General features: G+C 37.6%; 2 protein-coding genes and 1 pseudogene across 3 annotated transcripts; 2 read left to right on the top strand and 1 right to left on the bottom strand.

Moving 5' to 3' along the window:
• The first annotated feature begins 5,321 nt into the window (after positions 1 to 5,321).
• On the top strand, positions 5,322 to 9,324 carry LOC143618307 (uncharacterized). Its single transcript, XM_077090574.1, has 11 exons — positions 5,322 to 5,417; positions 6,290 to 6,433; positions 6,551 to 6,666; positions 6,898 to 7,052; positions 7,134 to 7,222; positions 7,299 to 7,935; positions 8,022 to 8,176; positions 8,365 to 8,444; positions 8,813 to 8,924; positions 9,017 to 9,091; positions 9,179 to 9,324. Exons 1-11 carry the CDS (start codon positions 5,325 to 5,327, stop codon positions 9,308 to 9,310), a joined length of 1,788 nt encoding a protein of 595 aa, XP_076946689.1. The 5' UTR covers positions 5,322 to 5,324; the 3' UTR covers positions 9,311 to 9,324.
• Positions 9,325 to 10,054: 730 nt separating this feature from the next.
• LOC143618308 (uncharacterized) lies at positions 10,055 to 11,624 on the bottom strand (annotated as a pseudogene). Its single transcript, XR_013150981.1, has 2 exons — positions 11,445 to 11,624; positions 10,055 to 11,362 (listed from the first exon to the last, which is right to left on the bottom strand). The product of XR_013150981.1 is annotated as an uncharacterized LOC143618308 (transcript).
• A 6,967-nt stretch (positions 11,625 to 18,591) lies between these two features.
• LOC143618309 (uncharacterized) lies at positions 18,592 to 21,859 on the top strand. Its single transcript, XM_077090575.1, has 4 exons — positions 18,592 to 18,651; positions 20,098 to 20,381; positions 20,926 to 21,635; positions 21,672 to 21,859. Exons 1-4 carry the CDS (start codon positions 18,592 to 18,594, stop codon positions 21,857 to 21,859), a joined length of 1,242 nt encoding a protein of 413 aa, XP_076946690.1.
• The last annotated feature ends 1,415 nt before the right edge of the window (positions 21,860 to 23,274 follow it).

Below are 23,274 nucleotides of genomic sequence, written 5' to 3'. Positions count from 1 at the left end.
TAAACTATTAAACATATAACACACGAAATAGAGGAAAAAAGGCTTGAAAATATGAAGAAAATGAAGAGTTCGGTGCGGTTCGGTTAATTCGATTTTCGGTTCAATTTAGTCTGTTTACGGTTGGGTTTCGGCTAACGATTCGGTTAAACCAAATAAAAACAATAAAATAAATAAAGAATCATTTCATTACTAAAAAAAACTATCCACAAGACCATGATAAAACCAAAAGGTAACCCAAGAAATTATTATATATAATACTTTAGAACTTTGGTGCCGCAAAGTCCCCTATTGGGCCACTTTGCGGCACATTATTGGTGGTATTTCTTTTGTTTTGTTTTTTTGTTTTAGTTTAAGTCCGTAATGTGTGTAACAAAAATCGATCGAAAACCAATTTTGATTTTATTTTATGTAGTTATTGTATTGAATAAAACGTGATGGAAGCTGACCAAATTCGCGTAAACTCACAGCGTTTTGTTTTTAGTTCTAGTACCGTAACGAACATAACGAAAGCCAACATAATGCTGATTTTTAGTTATGGTACTATAACGAACGTGACGAAAACTGACTGAATTCGCGTAAACTAACCGTCTCAACACTTGGTATCGATAACAGTTGGGTTTTACCATCGATCGAGTTTTACTGACCGACTACACCCCATTGGTCCACCTCAAGATTTTTTTAGTTCTAGCACAATAACACACGCAACCGAAACCGATCGAATTCGTATCGACCTACCGTCTCAACACTTGGGTTTTACCACCGCCTGAATTTTACCAACCTGGTTGCGCCAAGCAAATCACTAGTTCATATTAAAAGAGGGAACATTCAGGACTTGAACTTGCACCATTGCATCTGTGCAAGCAACAACTTAACAAGCACATCTCTAACCATCACACTCTTAACAAATTGTTAAATTGCCAAAAATATAATTTATTTAAAGGGTAACTTACATGGGATTTTGAAAATCTTGTGGCACCAAGCATCACTTTTTATTTATATTTATAATTATGATATAATTGCATGTTTGGATTTTTAATACTACTAACTGGGTTTTTAATATCATCAAAATGCATCTCTATAATGTGCATGTATACACCAAGATTATGTTTTCAATTAATTAACCAGGTCAAGCAGGTCAAGCCTATTGGGTCCAGGCCTAAGTATCTCATTAAGTTGTATGGGGTTAAGGGGCTTTATGGTTTAATTAAAATAACTTGTTGGCAAAGTTGTGTTAGCAATATAAATAGTTAAATACATCAACCAAGTTAGGGTTATGTATTATGAAAGTTATTGCAATGATGTATTTTGAGTTATATTTTCCAGATATAAGAAAAAATTACAAATTTTATCCATTTGAATATGTAAAATTATGGATTGGGTACTTTTTTAAAACGAGTTTCACTATTTAACCTTTATTTGCATATTTCACTCGTTTTTTGTCCTTTGAATTAACGGCCATCCAAAAACTAAGTAAAATGTTAGCATGTGTCAAACATGTTAGAGCAAAAATGTAATTTCTAACCTATATTATAATAACAAGAAAAAAATAATATACTTCAGAATTTGTGAGCCCATCAGAGATCATCATCTTCATCAATGCTTCATATTCATCAGATCATCATCATCTTCATCGTATTCATGTGAGGGCAAAAATAATATATTTCTAACCTAACTACCACTAATTGGACCACCTTACCGTTACAACCACCTGGTTACACCATCACCACTCCGCCACCATGTTCCCCCATTCTTTTTCAGCATTTGAAACCCACCAACACACCACCAATAGTTAGCATGATCCTCTCAATTTCAAAAACCCTAGCCCCAATACGAATCAACTGTTCATATAATAGATTTGGACATCATTCAAGGTATCCAATGGCTTGACTGTTCCACATCCTCGCTTCACGCCCTCGCAAATTCAAATCCTCATCGGAATCGGATCCCCAATTGAGCTTCTGACGGCTATCGGCGTTCACCTCCACGATTGCCGTTGTTCATCGGCTCCACCACTACCTGTATGAAGTCACCGAAAGCACTTGCGGTACTATCCTAACTTTTCTATTTGTGTTACTGGTGGTTGCCACGGGTGGCTGTTAATGGCGGCCAGTAGTGGTGGTGGTGGGTTAGGGTTAAATGGTGAAAGATGAGAAGAGGGGTTTTTGATGAAGATGAAGATCATGGCTGGAGTGGTGTAAGCGGCGGTTGCAGGTCATGTCAATGGTGGTCGTAGTGGTGGAGGATTAGGGTTGAAGATGGTTTGACGAAGATGGAGATGAAGATGGTTCAAAAGTCCACAACCCTAAAATATATTATTATTCTTTTTATTATAACGTAGATTGGAAATTAAGTTTTTGCCCTCACATGTTTGGCACATGTCAACACTTAACTGAGTATTTGGATTGTCGTTAGTTCAAAGGACAAAAAATGAGTGAAACATACGAATAAAGGATAAAAAGTTAAACTCATTTTTAAAAAAGACCCAATCCATAATTTTACATATTCAAAAGGACAAAATTTGTAATTTTTTTCTGACATAATAAAAGTCGGATCATTCTATATTGTTCGTTAATTGTCATTCATCAATCTTGAGATTATACATACAAAATAAATATAAAGATTTAAAACTTACCAGATTGATAAGTATGGAAGGGTTTTAGGTTACATTCTTTAGACAACTTGTTGTTTGTTTAGTTCATAAACTTATGTAAAAATAGTGAAACACGTTAAGCATAAACTATATAAAGATTTAAAACTTACCAGATTGATAAGTATGGAAGGGTTTTAGGTTACATTCTTTAGACAACTTGTTGTTTGTTTAGTTCATGAACTTATGTAAAAATAGTGAAACACGTTAAGCATAAACTAAATAAAGTAAAATACACCTTTATCGAACAACTTGATCAAGTAAAGTAGAACTTTATCCAACAATTTAAGTTTTAAATAAATTTTACCAAACATTATTTTAATAGATTTGTAGCTCAAGGCAGACCTTATAAGAGCATCCCCATTGCTAAGTCTGTAGCCGACATGGAGCTAGGTGGACAATAGGCAATCAGACCGCCAACGTTGTGGAGCTCAAGCCTAGCTTGGAAGTTTGTGGCTTTATACGAAGAGCGGATGGGATAGTGTAGGTCCCTTACTCTCTCAAATACGTAAATATATATACAATTTTAATATTTTGTTAACTGGGTTTATGTATGTTTGTTGTTGTGGAAGAAATTAAGTGATTTTTTAATGAAATCTAATGTGGCATGCTGAGATAAAGGTTAGTGAAAAGTAGTGTTGGAGATGCTATAACCATCTTTCTTTCATTACTTAGAAGATATGAAGACTACCCCAAACCATCAAACTTCATAAAACAATACGGCCATGAGATTTTAGCCAGACCAACATATCATGAAAATGCAATGGAAGGTTAAAAACAATTTGAGGTTTCATAATAAGTAAATTGATGGAAGAAAAAAATCTCACATACAAAATAAAATTACTCATAACATGTTAGACATACATACGCCCTGCTTGCGGTGCGCACATATAATGTATATATGTGTGAACCCTTGGGTGGGCAAAAGTAAAATTGCACTAATTTTGACGTTATTTTACTAATCACGTGAAAATAACGTTAAAAGTGGCGGAAGGTTAATCAGGCATCATGTGGTGGCGTTGATAGCCGAAAGACAATGACACATGCACCAATCAGCCGGTGTCCCGATGATTGAGTGTTATGTGTCTTATGTCCAAGGCTTGATTCAAAACTACTATCGAGCCGGGGGTCTCACCGGAAGCAGCCTCTCTATCCCTATGGGATAGAGGTAAGGCTGTCTACATCTTACCCTCCTCAGACCCTACCATAGCATTGCTATTGGTGGGATATACTGAGTACGATGATGATGATGATGATGATGATGATGTTAGACATACATGTTTTAAGTGCATCATATTATATCAAACTTAAAACAAATATTGTAATTGTATTTTTTCTCTTGAATAACAATCTATACATCTATTCACCCATCTATTCACCGATGAGGCAAAAAAAAAAAAAGAAATATCTTACCACCACACCATATCCCACATTATAATTGTATCTACAAACTAAAATCATCAACTTTAAAGGTAATAGGCCTCAAGACCTGCCTTATTATCACCGAAATGACTTGAAGTAACCTTTCATTTGTTATAATTGATTACTAATAACTATATTTTCGCAATTATTGTGCTTTGAATTAGTAAATGATGGGTAGACACAATTACAACATATGCCATGATAAATACAATTTGTTTTAATTTACTCATGTCATGTAATCACCCTTTTAATTTCATGTGTGATGGCATATGGTATTTTAAATCCTGGTTAAAAAACACCCATTTTCCATCCAGTACCACGCCCTTTTCTTTCTCAAACACCAATTTAACAGTCGTGTGATTACCACCGTCCATCTACATGCGTATGTAAATCCGGATAATCACAACCAAACACCTGAACCAACGTCTCTTCCAATGGCGTTCAAAGGCCACACCAGTTGAAGTGCAAACGAGCCGAGCTTGACTAGGCTCGAGCTCGACTCATTTGACTTACACAGAGCTTGAGCTCAGAAAGTTTTGAGCTATATTTTCAAAGCTCGAGCTTGGCTTGTGAGCTGATTTTCAAGCTCGAGCTTGTCTCGTTTACTATTTATCAATTATTTTTTATATAACTATAAGTATTTTTATATATTTTTCTCTATTATAATTTTATATATAAAATAATATATATTACTTAGCTATTTTTATTTATTTTTTCATAACATTATATATATATTAATTAAAATTACTAATTTATATTATAAAAAGATATAAATGACAGGCTAGCTTAGCCTCGTGAGCCGGCTTTGAGCTCGATAAGTGAAGTTTGGATCCAGGCTCGTTTATTAAATGAGCTTACTTTAAGGCTCGAGCTTGTGCTTGATTAAGCTCGGCTCCATCGAGCTTTTTAAATAGTAGCTCGCAAACGCCTCGACTCGTTTACACAATTGCACCCCTAGCTTTGGCTTCAGAAATCTCCTATTTAAGAAGCTAGTTTTAGAGAAAAAGCAAAAGTACAAGGGCCAAATTAAACACAAAAAGGAGGGTTCCCTTTTCAAAATCACCACCATTTTTATAACAGGCGCCGCGTCAAGAAGAAGAAGAAGAAACAACCACCGGCGCCGACACACGTCACCCGTCTCCGTCGTCATCTACTCTCCCGGAGCAGGTATTATTATAATTATTACTTGAAACATTATATTCTACATATATTGATTAATATCAATGGACTTATATTATTTTAGGTTAGGTTTAGAATGGAGTCAGCAGCTAATATCAGAGACGTATTAACTTCCTTTAGTCCGTTGTTGGACTTCTTTGCTATCAGTTCAGGCGATGGCCGGATTAAGGTAGCCTTTTAACCTCCAAAATTACTTTAAATATTTAACTGTCAAATTAGAGTAACCTAGATGGATGTTATATAAGCAAATATAATACTAATAATAATATGAAATTAAGTAAAATCAGAGTTTTGAAACTGGTTGCTTGTTGAAGAATTGACCTCATTTACTGCATTTATATATGGAGGTTTTTATTTTGTTTTAATTGAAGCAATTTGTTTTCCACAAAAGATTAGCTGGTTTTTTAAACAAATTCTACAATAGCTCTTTAAGTTCATATCAGTTGTTTATTTTGTGCAAAGTATTACTTGTGGTTTACTCGCTTACAGAGATTGATTATGAATCTTTGTATCATTTAGTGGTGTAAACGAATGCTTGAGGTTCAACTTGTGAGCAGTTTTTCAAGCTTGAGCTCAGCTCTAGATAGTTTTTCAAACGCGAGCTCAGGCTCAAACCGTTTATTATTTTTTTTTAAATATATTTATGTGCAATCTTTATATATAACATAATACGTATTATTAGCTTATTTTTATCGCATTTTTTACATATAATAAGAATTGTTATAGAATTGTATATATAATATGTTAAGTAAAAACTAGATAAGTAGTACTGTAGTAGGCTCATTTTGGCTCACTAGCCAGCTCGAGCTCGACAAGTGAAGTTCGCGCTCGGGCTTTTGTTGAGCAAACTTATTTTTTTAAGCTTGAGCTTGTTTAAGCATGGTTGCTTCGAATTTTTAACGAGCTCATTTTGAGTAGCTCACGAGTGGCTTGGCTCGTTTACATTTCTGGTATCATTTACTATACTTTTGAAGTATTAGGGTTCTGGGAATAAGAGGTTTTAGGCACATGATATGATGCCTCTTTAAACTGTTTATTCAGATATGGGACACTATTAAGGGTCAAGTGCAGACAGACTTTGCAAACATTGTGTCAACAGATGAAACTGGCATTTTTGCTAAACCTGAAGGTGGACACATGTCGGTTGATTACACTTGCATGAAATGGTTGTCCTTGGAGAAAAAGGTTTGTTTTTTGCCTTCTTTTCTTTGTATATATGAATTGGTTTATTTATTATACATATATGATGAAATGTTTGGTTACCATTAATCATTATTGATTACTTGATTATATTTTTGTCAGAAAAAAAGGAAGCTTCGAAACTCATTGCTCATTTTAGGAACAGGTGGTGGTGATATTCTAGCTTTGGATGCATCTGCTGGTCAGTTAAAGTGGAGGGTTAGTGATTGCCATCCTGGGTGAGTTATAATTTCATTCTTTTATAGTTCTATGTATGTCAAGGTTCTTGATAATAATTTTCCAAAATTTTATGCAATGCTTCATGCATGTTATTGAAGGTAACACAAGAATTACAGTTTGTAACATTCACTTTAAAAAATGGGCCGTGAAAAAGATGTTATTCCCTTTTTAGATTAATTTTGATAATTCTACTTCTTATAGCCAAAATTTAATATTGTAACAATATGCAGGGGTGCCACTGCCATCTCTGCACCTGCAAGTGGATCTCATGTGTATACTGCTGGTGTTGATGGGATGGTATGTGAACTTGATTCCATGACAGGAAACTTGTTGAGCAAGTTTAAAGCTTCTGCAAAAGCCATATCTGCAATGTGTGTTTCATCAGGTATATATGTCATCTGAAATTTGTGTAGAAATTTGTTTACTTCATCATGCAACATTTCTTATGCTAATCCTTTAACATCAGATGGGAAGCTTTTAGCAACAGCAGCAGCTCAACTAAAGATCTTCAGTTGTTCAGACCACAAAAAGATTCAGAAATTTTCCGGGCATTCTGTATGTTTCTTTTTTGTCTTTATTATTTTATTAACTTTTTTTATGCTTTTTTGTTTAATCTTATATCTTATAATAGGTAGCTGTTCGGTGCATGACTTTCTCTGATGATGGCAAATATGTAATTTCATCTGCTGTTGGTGAACGAGACATTGCCATTTGGGGGATAGATGGTAGCAAAAAGAAATCAGCTTCTTGTGTTCTTGCAATGGGCCATCCTGCTATCTTCATAGATAGCAAGTCATATGGTCCAGATAATTTAGGTCTATCTGTACTCGCCATTTCAGAAATGGGTGTTTGTTACTTTTGGAATGGAACAAATATTGACGACTTAAACAGTTCCAAGTCAACAAAAGTCATGGTATCCGTAGAGGATGATATCAAGAATTACAAGGGTGCGGGCCCTACTATATTTTCTGCAAAGTTACAAAGTTTTTTGAAACCTGCAACTGGACATGTTTTTCTCGCCCATGGTTTGTTGATAAAACCGAAATTTGAGAAAATTTTGGTGCATGGTGGTACGGACGTAAAGCTAACTAGTTCAATGGATGGTATTCTCTTACCTTTGACCCAATCTCACAAGTCAAAGAAAGTCCAGACCTCAACAGTTACAGCTTTAGACCGTGCAAATACTGAAGGTGCATTGCTTCCAGTTTCTAAGATTTTCAATGCGACTGATGATGCCAAAAGCGGAGATACACCTTCATTAACTAAAGGTTTGCATATGCTCTTTTATTAGTTTTATGTTTATAGTGGTAAATTGTAATTATTGTTCACTTCTTTTTTCAAATCTTATGATCAGATGATATGGAAATAGATGAAGTAACTGTACGCTTTGAAGATCGGTTGAGTGCTGAAGGCATTATCATGAGTAATAATGATATAAAATCTAACACAGTTATTTTATCCAAGCTTCTAAATGGGGTCAACCTTGAAGATGCTGTACCACAAAAACAGGTTTTTATGCTCTTTTCACATTTTGTGCATGTTTTTGGAGGCTATTTCATAAATACGTTGTCTAATTTAGAAACAATCATATATACCCAAAACGTGCTTTAAGTTGAATTGTACTTTATGCATTGAAAACTAGTTTCAGCATGTTTCTCATATTTGTCATATCTGTATTGTTACTAAAATGCTAACAGATGAGATCAACTGTTTCATCTATGACATCGGACGATGCGTTTACATTGTTGAAAATATTGTTGTCCATGTGGCAATCAAGGTGCGCATTTTCTAATTCTTATGTCCTACTTTTGGTTATTACTTAATAAATGTGATTATTATAATACTAGTAAAGTTGTTGAAAAGCTGAACATAACCAAGATATATCCTTTTGATCCCATATCCAGTACAGTGGTTATTAAAAACTAAAGTTTTTGGACAAAAAGTGTTGCGGGTTAACCTAATCTGACTGGAATCAAATCAAACTACTGTTTTTAAGTTTTAACCGAACCCATTTTAACTCGTTACGCAACTTGCTCATTTTGCATTTCTACCTTTTTCATTTATGAATTCCCCAGATATTTAATTAAGACTTTTGGGTTAAATAAACATGGCGTTTTAGTTTTTGAAAGACGTTCTCTGTCATAGGTCAATGAACATGCAGTACATTCTTTCATGGGTTTGTTGCATACTTGTGCATCACGGGAACTATGTTAAATCTACAGAATCAGCATCATATATACTGGATTCACTGCATGAGGTATAGTTATATTGAGCCCTTATTAGTATAATATGCTCCTAGCTGTGTTAGCATTTTAATCTATTAAATAAATGTTCTTAATAATTTTGCAGCTTACAAAGTCAAAGGGGTCTGTTATTCAGTCTCTACTACAGTTATCCGGGCGATTGCAACTTTTAACATCACAGGTTACTCTCTTTAATAGCAAGAGATATAACCCTTGATAAATGTGCTGTTCATGTTTTAATGGTGATTTGAAATTCTGTTCTGAACAGATCAACAAGGCTGCTGATAAAAGTCAGCCTTTGAAACAAGAAGAAAGTGAAGATGACGACGACGATGAAGATATGCTTTCTGTTGAAGAAGATGAAGCGTCTGAAAATACCAGCGATGATGACAATAACTAGGTCAGTGTCAGACAGGCAAACATAGGTTTTGTTTTCTTCATTAGATATCATGTTTCCCATGTAGAAATGATATCGTTGGAGGTATAATAGTTATTTAGAAGCTTTCCCATTATTATCAAATCTTTGGTCACGTTGTAAACGAGCCTGCAGAAACAATTTTGTCTCCCTATTCTCCTCTTGATTTCTTGGCGATCTTTTGATAACTTAATGTAATTGGTCTTGTAAGCTATAGTTACTGAATATCAGAAAATTTGTGTTTTTTCTCACTGTTTATCTACTTTTGTGTTACATTTTGTTTTGTTTAGAACACGTGGTTTTTGATATTTTCACATTACGAAAGTCTTGTTCTGTTATGGAAGGACCAGGGGTCCATATTGACCAGACAGGACCAAGAAATGACCGGTTAGGATTTCCTGAATGAAACCCGAGCTTTTGACTAATGTTTAGACATTCTGTAATTGACTACTTCTCTTTTGAGGTATTGTCGGTCTGTCATCGTGATTTTAGGGCAGCAAGTTAGGTCTACAGGAAAATTGTGCATGACATCGAGGATTTGAAACTAAAGTAAAGATAGTCAGATGTGAGTCATTATAAAGTCAAAAGGTTGACCGACTTTTAGAAAATATGAATACTTATTATTAGGTAAAACTTTAAGTTTATAATTACTTTTTAATACAGTAAAGTAGTATTTAAGATAAAACACCTCATTCTCAAAAGGAATGAAGAATATATTCTTCATGCACTCACAAGCTAAGAATCTTGTTCTTCTCTATCATCACCATCACATGTTTCTGTGGGAATATTTTTTTGTATGGTGTTAATCAATTTTTTGGTTATTCTCCATTAACCTGTTGGGCAACCAGTAATTGGACCAAAAGATCCATTCGATTCGTTTTGTCTAGACAATTTTACATCCATTTGGACCTCATCTCCAAAAGGCGAGCTGATGCCATCATTTCTGCTGCTACTGTAGTGCATATTGTAATCTGGTGGTTCGAATCTGTTGTAGTATATGTAATGTGTTGATGGCTCCGGTCTACTGTAGCGTGTGTACTGTTGTGGTGGTTCAGGACGGTTGTAATGCGTGTATTGTTGTGGTGGCTCTGCACGGTTGTAATGCGTGTATTGTTGTGGTGGTTGGCGGTTCTGTTGTGGCGGCTCTGTATGGCTCTGTTGTGGTGGTGGTGGCTCTGGTCGGCTGTAATGTTGTGGGGGTGGCGGCTCTTGTTGGCTGTAATGTTGTGGCGGTGGCGGCTCTTGTCGGTTGTAATGTTGTGGCGTTGACGGCTCTTGTCGGGTGCGGTGGTGGGTCTGATCGGCTGTAATGTTGTGGCGGGTCTGGTCGGCTGTAATGTTGTGGTGGCGGGTCTGATCTGCTGTAATGTTGTGGCGGTGGGTCTGGTCGGCTGTAATGTGAGTATTGTTGTGGTGGTTCCGGCCAACTATAGGAGGTGTATTGTGGTGGTTCGGGTATGCGGTAAGGTGTGTATTGTTGCGGTGGACGGATGTATTCATATTCAGTGACATAAGGCGTGGGCTTGTATGTGTTATAGCCATGGTTCACATGGATAGGTTGTGGCGGCTCATGTCTGAAACCTTGACTGAACCGTGGATCACCTTGACTCGCTGGATAATGGTCCACACGCCCGCTGTAGACACGGTCATTATTATAGTCAGATGGATAACGGTACACAACATGAACCTCTTCTGCCTCTCTTGGTCTGGGAGATTGTGGCGGTTGGCTTGATGTAGGCTCTGTAGGTGGAGGCTGTGGTGTTGCTGCTGCATCTGGTGGATGATTTTCCGGCTCTGGAGGTGGTTCTGTTGGCGGAGCTTGTTCTGGTGGCGGACCTTCTTCTCCGGGCGGGTGGTTTGCAGTGTCGGAAGACGGTGGTTCACCTTCATCTGGCGGCTCCGACTCTGGCGTTGTATGTGAACATATGGTGGCATTTTTTCTCGTTTTCTTGATAGCTTTAACGATCTTTTCTGGGTCCGCCCACCCGACTATTGTGAGCTTTTGTTGCGGGATGTCGATATATATATCATATATCCCTAAAAACAACAAAGCAGTCATGAAATTAGTCAACAAAACATACAAGTAAGGTAAGATTGCTGGAAGGTGATTAGAACTCACCATTGATACCATGCAAAGCTTTCTTGATCTTTTGAACGCACCCGTTACAGTCCATACGGACTTGTATCTCGGTGACTCGAGGCTTCTGCATGCGTTTAGAATATAGAAATTAGGAAAAGGATTTGTGTATTAATATTCTTAGATAGATTTCATGAGGGACAAATACATACCTGTAAATCTGGAACCATGGTGATGAACAAATGAAGGAATCAAAATATGTGACATTTATTTGTGCACACAGAGGGAATATATAAAAGGCAAGGTGTGTGGGACATCTAAAGAATCTATCTCGTGTTAAATTTGTTTCTTTTTGTTCAAAGTATATAAACGTTTTGTGGTTTAAAAGGAACTTGTAATATATTCCTGTTCCTTAATCAAGAGAAATAGCATGCGGTTTTGAGCCGTGAATTCTTTAAGAAAGGTTTGATGTGAGTGCGTTCGTACCAGTCAATGTGAAAGGAATGTCGTGTTAATAAAGTATTGCAACGATAAGGGTCGCGGAATAAAGATTTGTTGCTAAGAATAATAAAAAGTTGGAATGATATTTTAGTGTGTTTCTCGGAAGTTTCTCTTGTTACCAGGAGTTCCATTGCTACAATTTTGAGTATTTTATGTTTTGCTATTATTGTTTGTGACGGGTTTTTGCGACTAGTTGATACCTTTGGAGTGTGCGTCTGGTCAGATCTGAAACCAAAACCGAAATGTTGGGATTCTGAAACCCGAGAGGGTGGACCGTTTAATGGTGGGCTGGTCTCGGGTTGGGTAGGCCGGTTGAGATTTAGGTTGGGTTTGGGCCGAATCTGTTTGGGCCAAGGTGTGTTGGACTTGTATACTAAGTTGTGTTTCATCAGAGAGATCATCTCTTGGGCCAACACAAGTCATCATACACACTTTGTTTTATATGTACCAAAAATTAAAAAAAAATTACATGGGATTAGACAGACGTATTAGTGTGTAAAATGATGTCATTCTCATTAGATTGAGGGTTAGGGTCCCATAATGGACACAGGACACCTGTGTTGATTTTGAATGCGTCTTAAGTGTGTGCTAGCTGTTCTAAAAAAAAGATAGATGTGTAAAACTAAACCGAAGTACCGAACCAATTATGATCCGAAACCGGATCCAAAACCGATCCGAATTTGATCCAAGAATCGGTTTGGGTGAAATTGGTTCAAAACCGGACCAAACCATCGTATTGAAATAACATACTCAATAAAAATCCAGCCAAGAGCAAAGCTATTGCTCTTGAAAGGTGGAATGTAGGCAAATCTTACACCTATCCCAAAGAATAGGAAGATTGCTTCTAAAGAGACCCCAATTACAAATCATGCGCATGAAACTCAATAAACTCAATAAAGAAACACAAGTTGAATACTAGACCTAAGGCAGCAGGAAAAAAAAAACAAATAAATACAACAAATACATAGGTAATAGTAATAAACTAATAACAAGAAGGCCATGTGTTATCAACGGCTGGCGCGGCCAGTCACCACGAGTCAGGTGGCTAACGCACACCATAGCACCCTCACTTTATCATTCGCTGCAATCGGGCACCGCGACTTCGGGCGAGCTTGCTCGTTTGAGTTAAAGGGGGAAAGTTGATGAGTTGGCTCGCGAATAGATGAATTCAGCAACAACCGGGTGAATTCAACGGGGGCGCGACTGACAAAGGCTGAAGGGTCGGGTCCAGTCAGCGCCACGTAACATAATATATTGGATGAATTCAGAGACCGGCTTACACATAGTCTAAGAGTAGTCATAATAGTAATTAATAATAAGCTAGTGGTGGAGTGGTAAGGGAGAGACTTGGTATTTCATGTGACCCAAGTTCGATTCCTGCCCACAACATTTAGTTTCAAAGGCACCAGGGTGATGATGAGAGACTAGGAGAATATGCGGGTTTCACTAGTTGGATCATTTGAACTGAACGAGTTTTATCTCATCGCACTGTCGTGCATTCAGGCAAGTGTTCATGGGTGTTGGCCTTAGGTGAGGGTTTTTCCCGGATCGAAAAACGAGTGTATCCTAATGTGATGAATTTAGCCAGTAGCTGTTAGGATTAAACGCACACACGAAACTGAACACACACACGAAAGCAGTAAACGAACACGAGGATTTAACGTGGTTCGGTTTAAACTGACCTACGTCCACGGGTGGCAACTAGGTATATCTTTATTGAGTGACAAATATTACAAGTACATAATGTTGTTTATATAGAGACTGAACTAGGGTTAGTAAATTATTATGCAAGAAATCTAAACCGGGCCGGGCTTGGGCCCGACCGCCCACTAGAGGTGCACAAATCGGTTTTTTTAAAAAAACCGGTTCGGTTAATAACCGGACCGGTTTTTCTTGGCCTGGAAAAAAACCGGTTTTTAAATAACCGGACCGGTTTATTAACCGGTTTTTTTGGTGCAAAACTCGGACCGGTCTAACCGGTTAGGACCGGTTTAGAAACCGGTTAGAACCGGTTAATAACCGGTTTTTTTAATTAACCGGTTTTTTTTTTTAAAATAACCGGTTAATAACCGGTTTTTTTCATAATAACCGGTTTTAAAATTAACCGGTTTTTTCCATAACCGGTTCAGTAACCGGTTTTTTCTCTAGAACTTGTAACCGATATACGAACGCGGTTACTAAACCGGTCAAACCGGTTTTTAAATAACCGGTTTTTGTAAAAACCGGTTTTCGGTTTAAACCGTTGAACCGGTTCACCAACCGGTTTTTTTGCCCATCTCTACCGCCCACACCCGTCTCCTCTTTTGACTTCATATAATAAACCGGGCCAACAAGGCCTACGAACCCAACAATCTCCCACTCGGAGGCCTTGAGTACTCTCGTCTGCACTCCTGATTGTACTTCTGTAATCTGAACATTAAACTTCATCTAGTTGCCACCGCCTTCTCATCAATTAACATGAAGGCCCGTTGAAGCTCCCCGGAGCTCCAACACGTCAGTCATGGCTGAAACTGCCCCTGACCCGTTCTCTGTCCCTACCGGCTCCCACTGTAACGAACTACCGGATCCTGAGATAACCTGAGAACAAACACTCTCCATATTCAGCAAGTAATTCATTGGAGAGACTTTTACAGCTGGAATACTGGTTTTCTTAATCCACTGTCGACCTGGAACTGTAACTGAAACACGACCTGTGCTCCCACTGTCACGATGTCCCCCAACTGATTTAACCTTCCTAGCTCGTTCATCCTGAATCTTCACTTTGGCTCTGGGTTTGTTACTTGCAAAACGAACCTTCTTCTGCCCACGAGATTCTGTGAACCGGATTTTGTCTTTCACCAAAACTGGATCCACTCCTTTCGATGACATATCGACCATATACAACGAACCCATTTTCTTGCCACGAGCAACCACGAGATTCCCTTTGACTACTTTCCACTGCCCATTCCCGAACTTAACATCGTGCCCCTGGTCATCCAACTGCCCAACTGAAATCAAACGTTTCTTCAAACTTGGAATAACCCTCACGTCTTTCAAAGTCCAAGAAGTACCGGCTGAAGTTATCAAATCAACGTCTCCCATACACGTAACCTCTAAAATATCATCATTCGCTAGTCGAACCTTTCCAAAATCCCCAAATTTAAGATTCTTCATCGTTTCACTACAGTGAGTGGCATGAAACGATGCACCAGAATCCATCACCCAAGCATCAACGCTACTCTCAACACTACAAACCAAAGCCTCATCACTACTGACCCCATCATCTGTGTCGTCTTCTGCAACGTTCACCTCTTTCTTACCATTCGGACACTGATTCCTGAAGTGTCCTTTCTCTTTACAACCCCAACATTCAATATCCTTACGAGTCTTAGACTGACTCCTCTTCCTGCTCCCACTGCCTCGCTGTTTTCCCCTACCTCTACCTTCTGTGACTAGCATATTGCCTGATGATTCACCTGAACTTCTGCGTCTTGAATCTTCTCCCAGAATCAGATCTCGAATCCCATCGAAAGTAATATTTGTAGACGAACTACAAACTGCAGTCACTGTTTGCGACCAACTGTCCGGCAAAGAGGATAATAACAAGAGGCCTTGAACTTCATCATCAAACTTAATGTCAACTGACACTAAGCGGGACAAGATCGAATTAAGATTATTGATATGAGTTGTAACTGACCCACCCTCTTTCATTCTTGTTGTCACTAGCTCTCGGATAAGATAGACTTTATTCGCTGCCGAAGGCTTCTCATACATGTTGGATAGTGCGTCCATCATACCACGGGCTGTGGTTTCTTTCATGACGTTAAACGCCACATCTTCCGACAACGACAATGTAATACAAGCCCTAGCTTTCTTGTCTAACTTCTTCCAGTCTGCTTCTGACAACTTTTCTGGTTTTTCATCCTCAAACACTACATCCAAGTCTTTCTGACAAAGTAGTGCCTCAATCTGCATCTTCCACCAACCGAACTTATGTCCGTCAAACTTCTGTATCGAAACCTTTCCGTCTTCTGCCATGACAATGACTAAAACAAAAAACTGGATAAAAACAGAGACAGACACGGCAACACGAGCCTGAACTTAACGATTGTTCTACTGAACTCTGTTAAAAAATCAACCTATTTATACGCAGCGGAATATCGAACTGAAAATCAGAAACCGAAACTTTAAACTGAAACGATAAACCTGACAAACGCGGTTGGCACTGGTTCTCGATTTCTTTAACGTTTCTTCTGACTTGACAACTGTTCTTCAAAAATAGGCTCTTGATTCAATTGTTCCCGGCTCGTACTTTGCAATAATATATGATCTCCACCCAATATATAAATATTTTCTATTTCTTAATCCTACCAAAAAATATTGAACTTGGGCAACAGCCTAAGTCACGGACCAACAGCAAACCAAAATAGACCACTTTTAATTTGCTAGGCCCATGTGGGATCTGGTCCAAAGAAACATAAAATATCTCGGTTTCCAACCTACTTGGAAATCACACTCCAAGTCAAAACAAACCTATCTTCACGGGACGGCGCATACGATGAGATACCAATGGTGATGCTCTGATTAATAGCTTTCAACAAAATAAAAGAACATCAAACTAACCATTGATCGTTGGCGACAACAATTCTAGGGATGGCGGAAACTGCCAACTGTTGGTTACTGGTGGTGTATGGCGGTGGACTGAACCCTAGTCGCGATCGTCGGGCTGGGTTTAGTGGCGGCGAAACAGCGGCGGCGTAAACCCTAACGACAATCAGAGAACCGTAGCGGCGGCGGAACCCTAGCGCAGTAGGGTGGCGGCGGCTGGATGGTTTGGCGGCGACTCGGCTGGTTCAACCTGTTCTTCGTGTGATCCGAACCTAAGCTCTAGATACCACTTGTTAGGATTAAACGCACACACGAAACTGAACACACACACGAAAGCAGTAAACGAACACGAGGATTTAACGTGGTTCGGTCTAAACTGACCTACGTCTACGGGTGGCAACTAGGTATATCTTTATTGAGTGACAAATATTACAAGTACATAATGTTGTTTATATAGAGACTGAACTAGGGTTAGTAAATTATTATGCAAGAAATCTAAACCGGGCCGGGCTTGGGCCTGACCGCCCACACCCGTCTCCTCTTTTGACTTCATATAATAAACCGGGCCAACAAGGCCTACGAACCCAACAGTAGCCTATTTGGAGAATTCGTTTTTCGTTCAAAAAAATAATAATAATATATAACATAAGATTTAGGTAGTGTTTGGTATGCAGGAATAACAGTAGGAATGGAATGATTCATTACGTGGGAATGAAAAATGTGGTGTTTGGTTGCTCAATGGAATGGAATTATCCATTAGACATGGAATCCCATTTCATCAAAACCATTCCTTCCCACCCCCCTTCTTTTTTTTTCATTCCATTCCTCCTTCACCCTACTTTCTTAACACCACCTAACAACCACCACCACCACTACCATCGACACCACCATCAACTCCGTCGACACCACCACCGCCGCCACCACCATCACCACCGCCACCACCATTTTCGTCACCGGAGTTACCACTGTTGCCATTGTAAGTTTTTTTTTTGGTTAAAAAGTATTTTGAGATATGAGTGCTTTTATTGTTTCTATTTCATTTCTACAATTTTTTTTGGATACCAAACAATGAAAATGAATAATTGATTTCATTCTCATATGTTAACCAAACAAGGAAATGGAATGGTAATGATCCATTTCATTCCCTTGTCCATTCCATTCCTTCTTCCATTCCATTCCATTCCCCCCTCATTCCATTACCTCCAACCAAACATACCCTTAGAGTTAAAATCTTAAAACAATATATCATTCAGTCCTAAAAATAAGGTTAGGAAAGACATTTCTAACCAAAACCCTATATTCCCTTAAAAGTCGCTAACCTTAATCCTACCTCTCCATAAATTCCTATCCTCAATCGTGTCGTCATCGTATTAAAACCGAATCAAGTATTTTACTGTTGCATAACATGGAAGAAAAACTGAAATAGCAATTGTAGATTGTCGGCACCACTTACCGCACAAGTATTCGATTACTAAGAACTGCAAAACAACGTTGATGAAGTCTAAGCACCAAACAACGACAACACACATTTTCAATTGGTTCTTACGTTCACTTTGATATAACTAAAGAAAAACTTCATACTATAACTAATCTACGTAAACTTTAAATTAAATTAAATTAATTAAATTCAAGACTTAATAATTTACAAAAAATTATAAATCATGGAAATCAGATTTTTCAAACCGGTCTTCAAACACACCCGACTCGGTTTACAGGTCCAGCCTTTTTCTCTATAAACTATAAATTGGTTCCTAACTCGAATCTGTTTAGACTGATACAATTTTGATCTTCTTTGATTTGATTTGAATCGGTCTGGAAACCGATCTGGATTGAACAAAAAACCTGGTTTTATGCATCTCTACTCTCAACCCTTGTGGGATCAAGTTTAGTTTTTGGTCCTGGTTTATAAATATTGGGAGTGGGCAGCACTCTTGTAGTATTGTGGTATCAAGTTAATTTTATGGCCCTATTCTATAAATATTGGGCACTCTTCTTGTCGGCTCAAGTTTAGTCTTTGGTCCTGGTCTATTAATGATTAAATGTGGTACGATATCAAACGGTAATCTACGAAAATATATGTCACGATACAATCGACAAAAACATGTCTAATGAGATTGATCCTGCTAGCCAGGAATACAATTTTATAACTAAAAAGGTTGATGTAAGTAACTTAAATTATAAAATGAATTATTCATTTAAAACGGATTCAAATCGACAAACACTATCCGCTACCATTCCCTGTCGCTTTCAGCTACTGGTGCTACTACCGCCACAACTTACCATCACCCCCTCTTTTAAGATCGTATTCGATATGGACGATCTTCAAAGAAAATAATAGAGAAGAAGAGAGAACTATTGACAATTTTATTAGTTTTTATTTCAAACATGAAGGTACGTGCGTGCCATCACTGGTTACGTGCCAAATGTTGTGTTACAAATGTAGTGGGGCATGTTACGCGCCTGATGCAGCATTATGCGCATGTCGACCGCCTAGTTATGCGTCCCATATCAACCTATTTGACTCTTTTGAAAATACACAACCCATTCCCGTTTAAAAAATAACACCAACTCATTTTGACCCGTTTCATTAAAAATGATTGTCTCAATCAACTCACTCCAACCCGTTTTATGATAAACAACACCACCCATGTCAACACAAATTATTTTTAAAATGAACCATATCAACCTAATTTTAGGATAATAGGTCAAGATTGTCGGGCCTACCAATTGCCAAAGGCCAATTGGTTTAGCAGTAGCTCTTTGACTTTCTTTATGGGAGGTTATGAGTTCGAGTGTTGTCTAAGAGCATTCTCAGCCAGTGCCCTAAAATTATGTGAATAAGTTTTGTAAGTGGTTGCGAGTAGAGAAGAATTAAATGTCATATGAGAAACTTAAATTTAAGGTTACATGATTCATAATGTATAACTTTTTTAATATTATCTGTAAATGGTTATGAATAAAGGATAGAGAAAAGATAATTATAATAAAGACATTAGAAAGCAATATTTAATTAAATATAAAAAGGAAAAATTCTAATTTTTAGTATAATAATTATATAAATATGAATAAAGAATAAGCTAAGAATGCTCTAAAGCAATTTGTTTTGGGGTTAAGCCAAAACCGGCTATCTGATTGAATGGGTTAGGTCACTACATTTCGTTCTTTCGAACGAAATGGTGATCCGGATATCCGGATCCCATGTGGACCCCACCCCGGCTTTCTTCTCTCTCTAAAGCTAGTCTCTTTCTCTCTCTATATCTGACACACATGACTATGCTCCCTCACTCCTCCATTGTATCAGAAGCAACCTTCACCTCTCACCATTTACTCTTTACTTGTGCAGCTTTTCCGATTCTTCTACTTTTAATGTTCATCGGTGCAATGCACCACTGATATATTAATTGGGCGATCATTCCAACAAAACTCTCTGGGTTCAATGCTTCTTCTTCTTCTTCTTCACCACCAACCCACCACCAACTTATGGTCCACGTGTCGCCGCAAATTCATCCACACCATCAGATGCGGCAGCCACCGTCACACTGTTGAATCAGAATGCACATCTGACGTCATCATCACAAATAATAATAATAGTAATGGTGTTAACAAGAAAAAGAAGAAGTCTGAGAAGCTTTCGGAGTTACTAAGGAAGTCGGAGTTGTTGGAAGAACAGGAAGAAGAGTTGAAACAAGCGGTTAGAAGGTTACAGTACGATGATGTTTTGGGTGGCGCCAAGGATGTGAGGAGGTTGACGAAGGAGAATGCTGACGTCAGAACGACGTTAGCATTGCTCGGAGCAATCCCGCCGTTAGTCGGCATGCTTGATTCCGGCGATTTTGATTTCCAAATCGCCGGTTTGTACGCTCTCCTTAATATCGGAATCGCCAATGACACGTAAGCAAACTTATTATTTTTTATTTCATTCTTTTTGTAAATCAAATTGGAGCTTAGATATATATATATAGGGTGTGCTACTGTGCTCGGTTCGATTTTGGGCTAAAACCAAACCAAAAATTGAATCTTCGTTTTTTCAGGTTTTAAAACTGCTCGGTTTCTGTTTTCTCGGTTTTGTCATTTGACTTTGATAATTTTGGAGAAAAAAATTTGGAATTAACATCTAATTAATTATTATTATAACCGAGCTAAAATATTTGAGTTACATTTTATTATATTAGTATAAATTACTTAAACAAAAAGAGAAAATCTAGAAATTTGGTGCAGTTCGGTTTTTTTCCTGTTTTATTACGTGCAAAGCCAAACCATAAGTTCGGTTTTTATAAAAACATAAAACGAGAAACTGCCGGTTTTTGTTTTGGTTTGCTTTTTTGGTTTTCGGATCGATTTTTTGGGTTTCGTATGCACCTCTGCAGTTAGATCTGATCTTTGCTTAATGGGTTTACGCAATTATTGAAAAACTTTTGATCTTGAATAATTTTAGGAACAAAGCTGCCATTGTTAAAGCTGGGGCGGTACACAAGATGCTTGATCTAGTCAAATCACAAGATGAAGGTGAAGTCAATCAAGATGTGTGTGCAGCAATTGTAGCCAATTTTCTTGGGTTAACCGCGCTTGATTCGAACAAACCGATTATTGGTTCATCAGGAGCCATCTTGTACTTGGTCAACACATTCAAGAATTCAGTCAACTGTGAAGTCAATTCACTAGTTGTTCAAGATTGTCTAAGGGCACTTTACAACTTGTCACTTTTGGGCTCAAATGTGTCACTCATGATTGAAATTGATGGTTTTGTGAAATTTTTGTTGATCAAGTTGGGAGATATGGAAGTTAGCGATCGGATCTTATCGGTTTTGAGTAATGTGGTGTCGACCCCTGAGGGACGGAAGGCAGTTAGTAGTGTTCATGATTTGTTTCAGATACTGGTTGATGTGTTAAGCTGGTCGGATTCACCTGAATGTCAAGAACAAGTGACGTACATCTTGATGGTGATGGCCCACAAGTCGTATAGAGATCGAGTACTCATGATTGAGTCCAGGGTTAAATCTTCGGTCCTTGAACTTACACTTCTAGGTAGCACCTTAGCACAAAAACGAGCCTCTCGGATTTTGGAAATTTTAAGTAATGATAAAGAGAAACAAGTGTCTGAAGCCTTTGTAGGCAGCGTAGGAGCGAATGTTTCAGCGCCTCTATGTGAATTTGTTGATTCCAAATCACTGGGACCAACAGACCTCGTAAATGATTCAGACATGATGATGAGTGACGAGAGTAAAGCGGTTAAGAATTTGGTACAACAAAGTTTGCATAGCAATATGAGGAGGATAGCTAAAAGAGCCAACTTGCCACAAGATTTCGTCCCGACGCAACATTTTAGATCACTCACATCTATCTCAACTTCGAAGAGTTTGCCATTTTGAGATGATGATCATTAGTAGTGTGATTGTGTATCGCAATTAGATTAATCTTGTGCTTATGATGTTTGTTGTGTTTATGTTTAGTGTGATAGATAAAATTTTGTTCAAAGTAACTATATCATATTATATTTTATTTCTGAAATTGCAAACGTTTTATTCCTGTATTATGTAATATTGTTTTTTATTTCTGCTATGTTCAAATGAAAAGGGTATCGGCAGAATAATGACCTCAAATATGGACAGCTTGTTAAATTGTTTTTTTTCCTAAAAACTATTTCAGATACCTGTTGCACTGTAGTTACCTTTTGGCATTTTCCATATTTTTAACATAAATACAACTTCACTTTCGAGTAATGCTGACTTTAACATGTTAAAATTCTTTACAGATAATATTTAATAAACCTGTAGATAATTTATAAACATGTGTAGATCTGGCTATTTTTATTTTATTTTATAAATATTTGTAGATTTTTTTCATTTTTCTGTTTTTTATGTCCTCCGAAGAGGCCCAATACCACCCAGTGACCCAACTAGTACCAACTATAATTGAATGTCAATGATGTTTTTGTACCAGTAGTCATGGCTTAAGAGGCCCAATACCAGCCAATGTGGGGTGAGCTCTTGGATACTTTAAAGATTAAAGTTTATGACAAGTCACAACTTTTCAGAAATCTCATAGGTGGGCCTGCTAGTTTACTTTATTTCCTTTCCTCTTTATTTGTATAAAGTTTTAAGTTATGTTTATAAAACTTAGACAGAACTGCAGATTATGTCCTTTATGTTTGAGGTGAATTCCACATCATGTCCTTTAAGTTTAATAAGTGCAGTGACTGTTCCTTAACTTTAAAAACCGTTGCGGTTTATGTCCTTTAGGTGACAGCCGTTAACTTAAAGCTGTTAACTCTAAAACACTTGCCACTCACATGAGGGTAATATCGTCTTTTTAACCCAATCAATATTTAACAAAGTAGACATTACACACATTAAAACCCAAATATATTAAAAGGATACTTTCATAATACCAAACATTATCCAAAATACAAGCCATTAATCCAAAATACAAGCCATTAATCCAAAACAAAAATACTATATATTTTTCCCAAAATAAAAGGTTGTTGATCCAAAAGACCTCCCGTCACAGTTGCTGATCCAAAACACTAATCTTGTTGGCTTGTGCAACTTCTGATGTTATGGCCTTTTTGCGTACATTTGCTACAAGTCATGGTTGAATTCTTTTTTGATAACTTGTTACCTTTTGTGATGTCTTCCGGTTCAATTATTGATTTCTTCCTCACTTTCTTTGGTCTTCCAGTTGGTTTGTGATGATTTGGTGGGACAAGGATGGTAGGAACTTGAGACCTTGGCCACATGGACCAACCATTGATTGGAAATACTTTGAAGCTATAAACTTTTTTCCA

Source organism: Bidens hawaiensis, unplaced genomic scaffold, assembly GCF_021521415.1.
Source record: "Bidens hawaiensis isolate Kalapana, Puna unplaced genomic scaffold, B.hawaiensis_p1.1 tig00068716_1, whole genome shotgun sequence".
Lineage (NCBI taxonomy): Eukaryota > Viridiplantae > Streptophyta > Magnoliopsida > Asterales > Asteraceae > Bidens > Bidens hawaiensis.
The sequence above is the reverse complement of the archived record's forward strand: the minus strand, read 5'-3'. Positions and strand labels throughout refer to the sequence as shown.

Bases quoted from the DNA above. Each gene is read 5' to 3' on its own strand.
- LOC143618307 (XM_077090574.1), top strand. From the start codon at position 5,325: ATGGAGTCAGCAGCTAATATCAGAGACGTATTAACTTCCTTTAGTCCG. The intron at 8,177-8,364 runs GTTTTTATGCTC...AAATGCTAACAG, and splicing joins ATGCTGTACCACAAAAACAG to ATGAGATCAACTGTTTCATC. The intron at 8,925-9,016 runs GTATAGTTATAT...ATAATTTTGCAG, and splicing joins TACTGGATTCACTGCATGAG to CTTACAAAGTCAAAGGGGTC.
- LOC143618309 (XM_077090575.1), top strand. From the start codon at position 18,592: ATGTCTAATGAGATTGATCCTGCTAGCCAGGAATACAATTTTATAACT. The intron at 18,652-20,097 runs GTAAGTAACTTA...GGTGTTAACAAG, and splicing joins TTATAACTAAAAAGGTTGAT to AAAAAGAAGAAGTCTGAGAA. The intron at 20,382-20,925 runs GTAAGCAAACTT...GAATAATTTTAG, and splicing joins ATCGGAATCGCCAATGACAC to GAACAAAGCTGCCATTGTTA.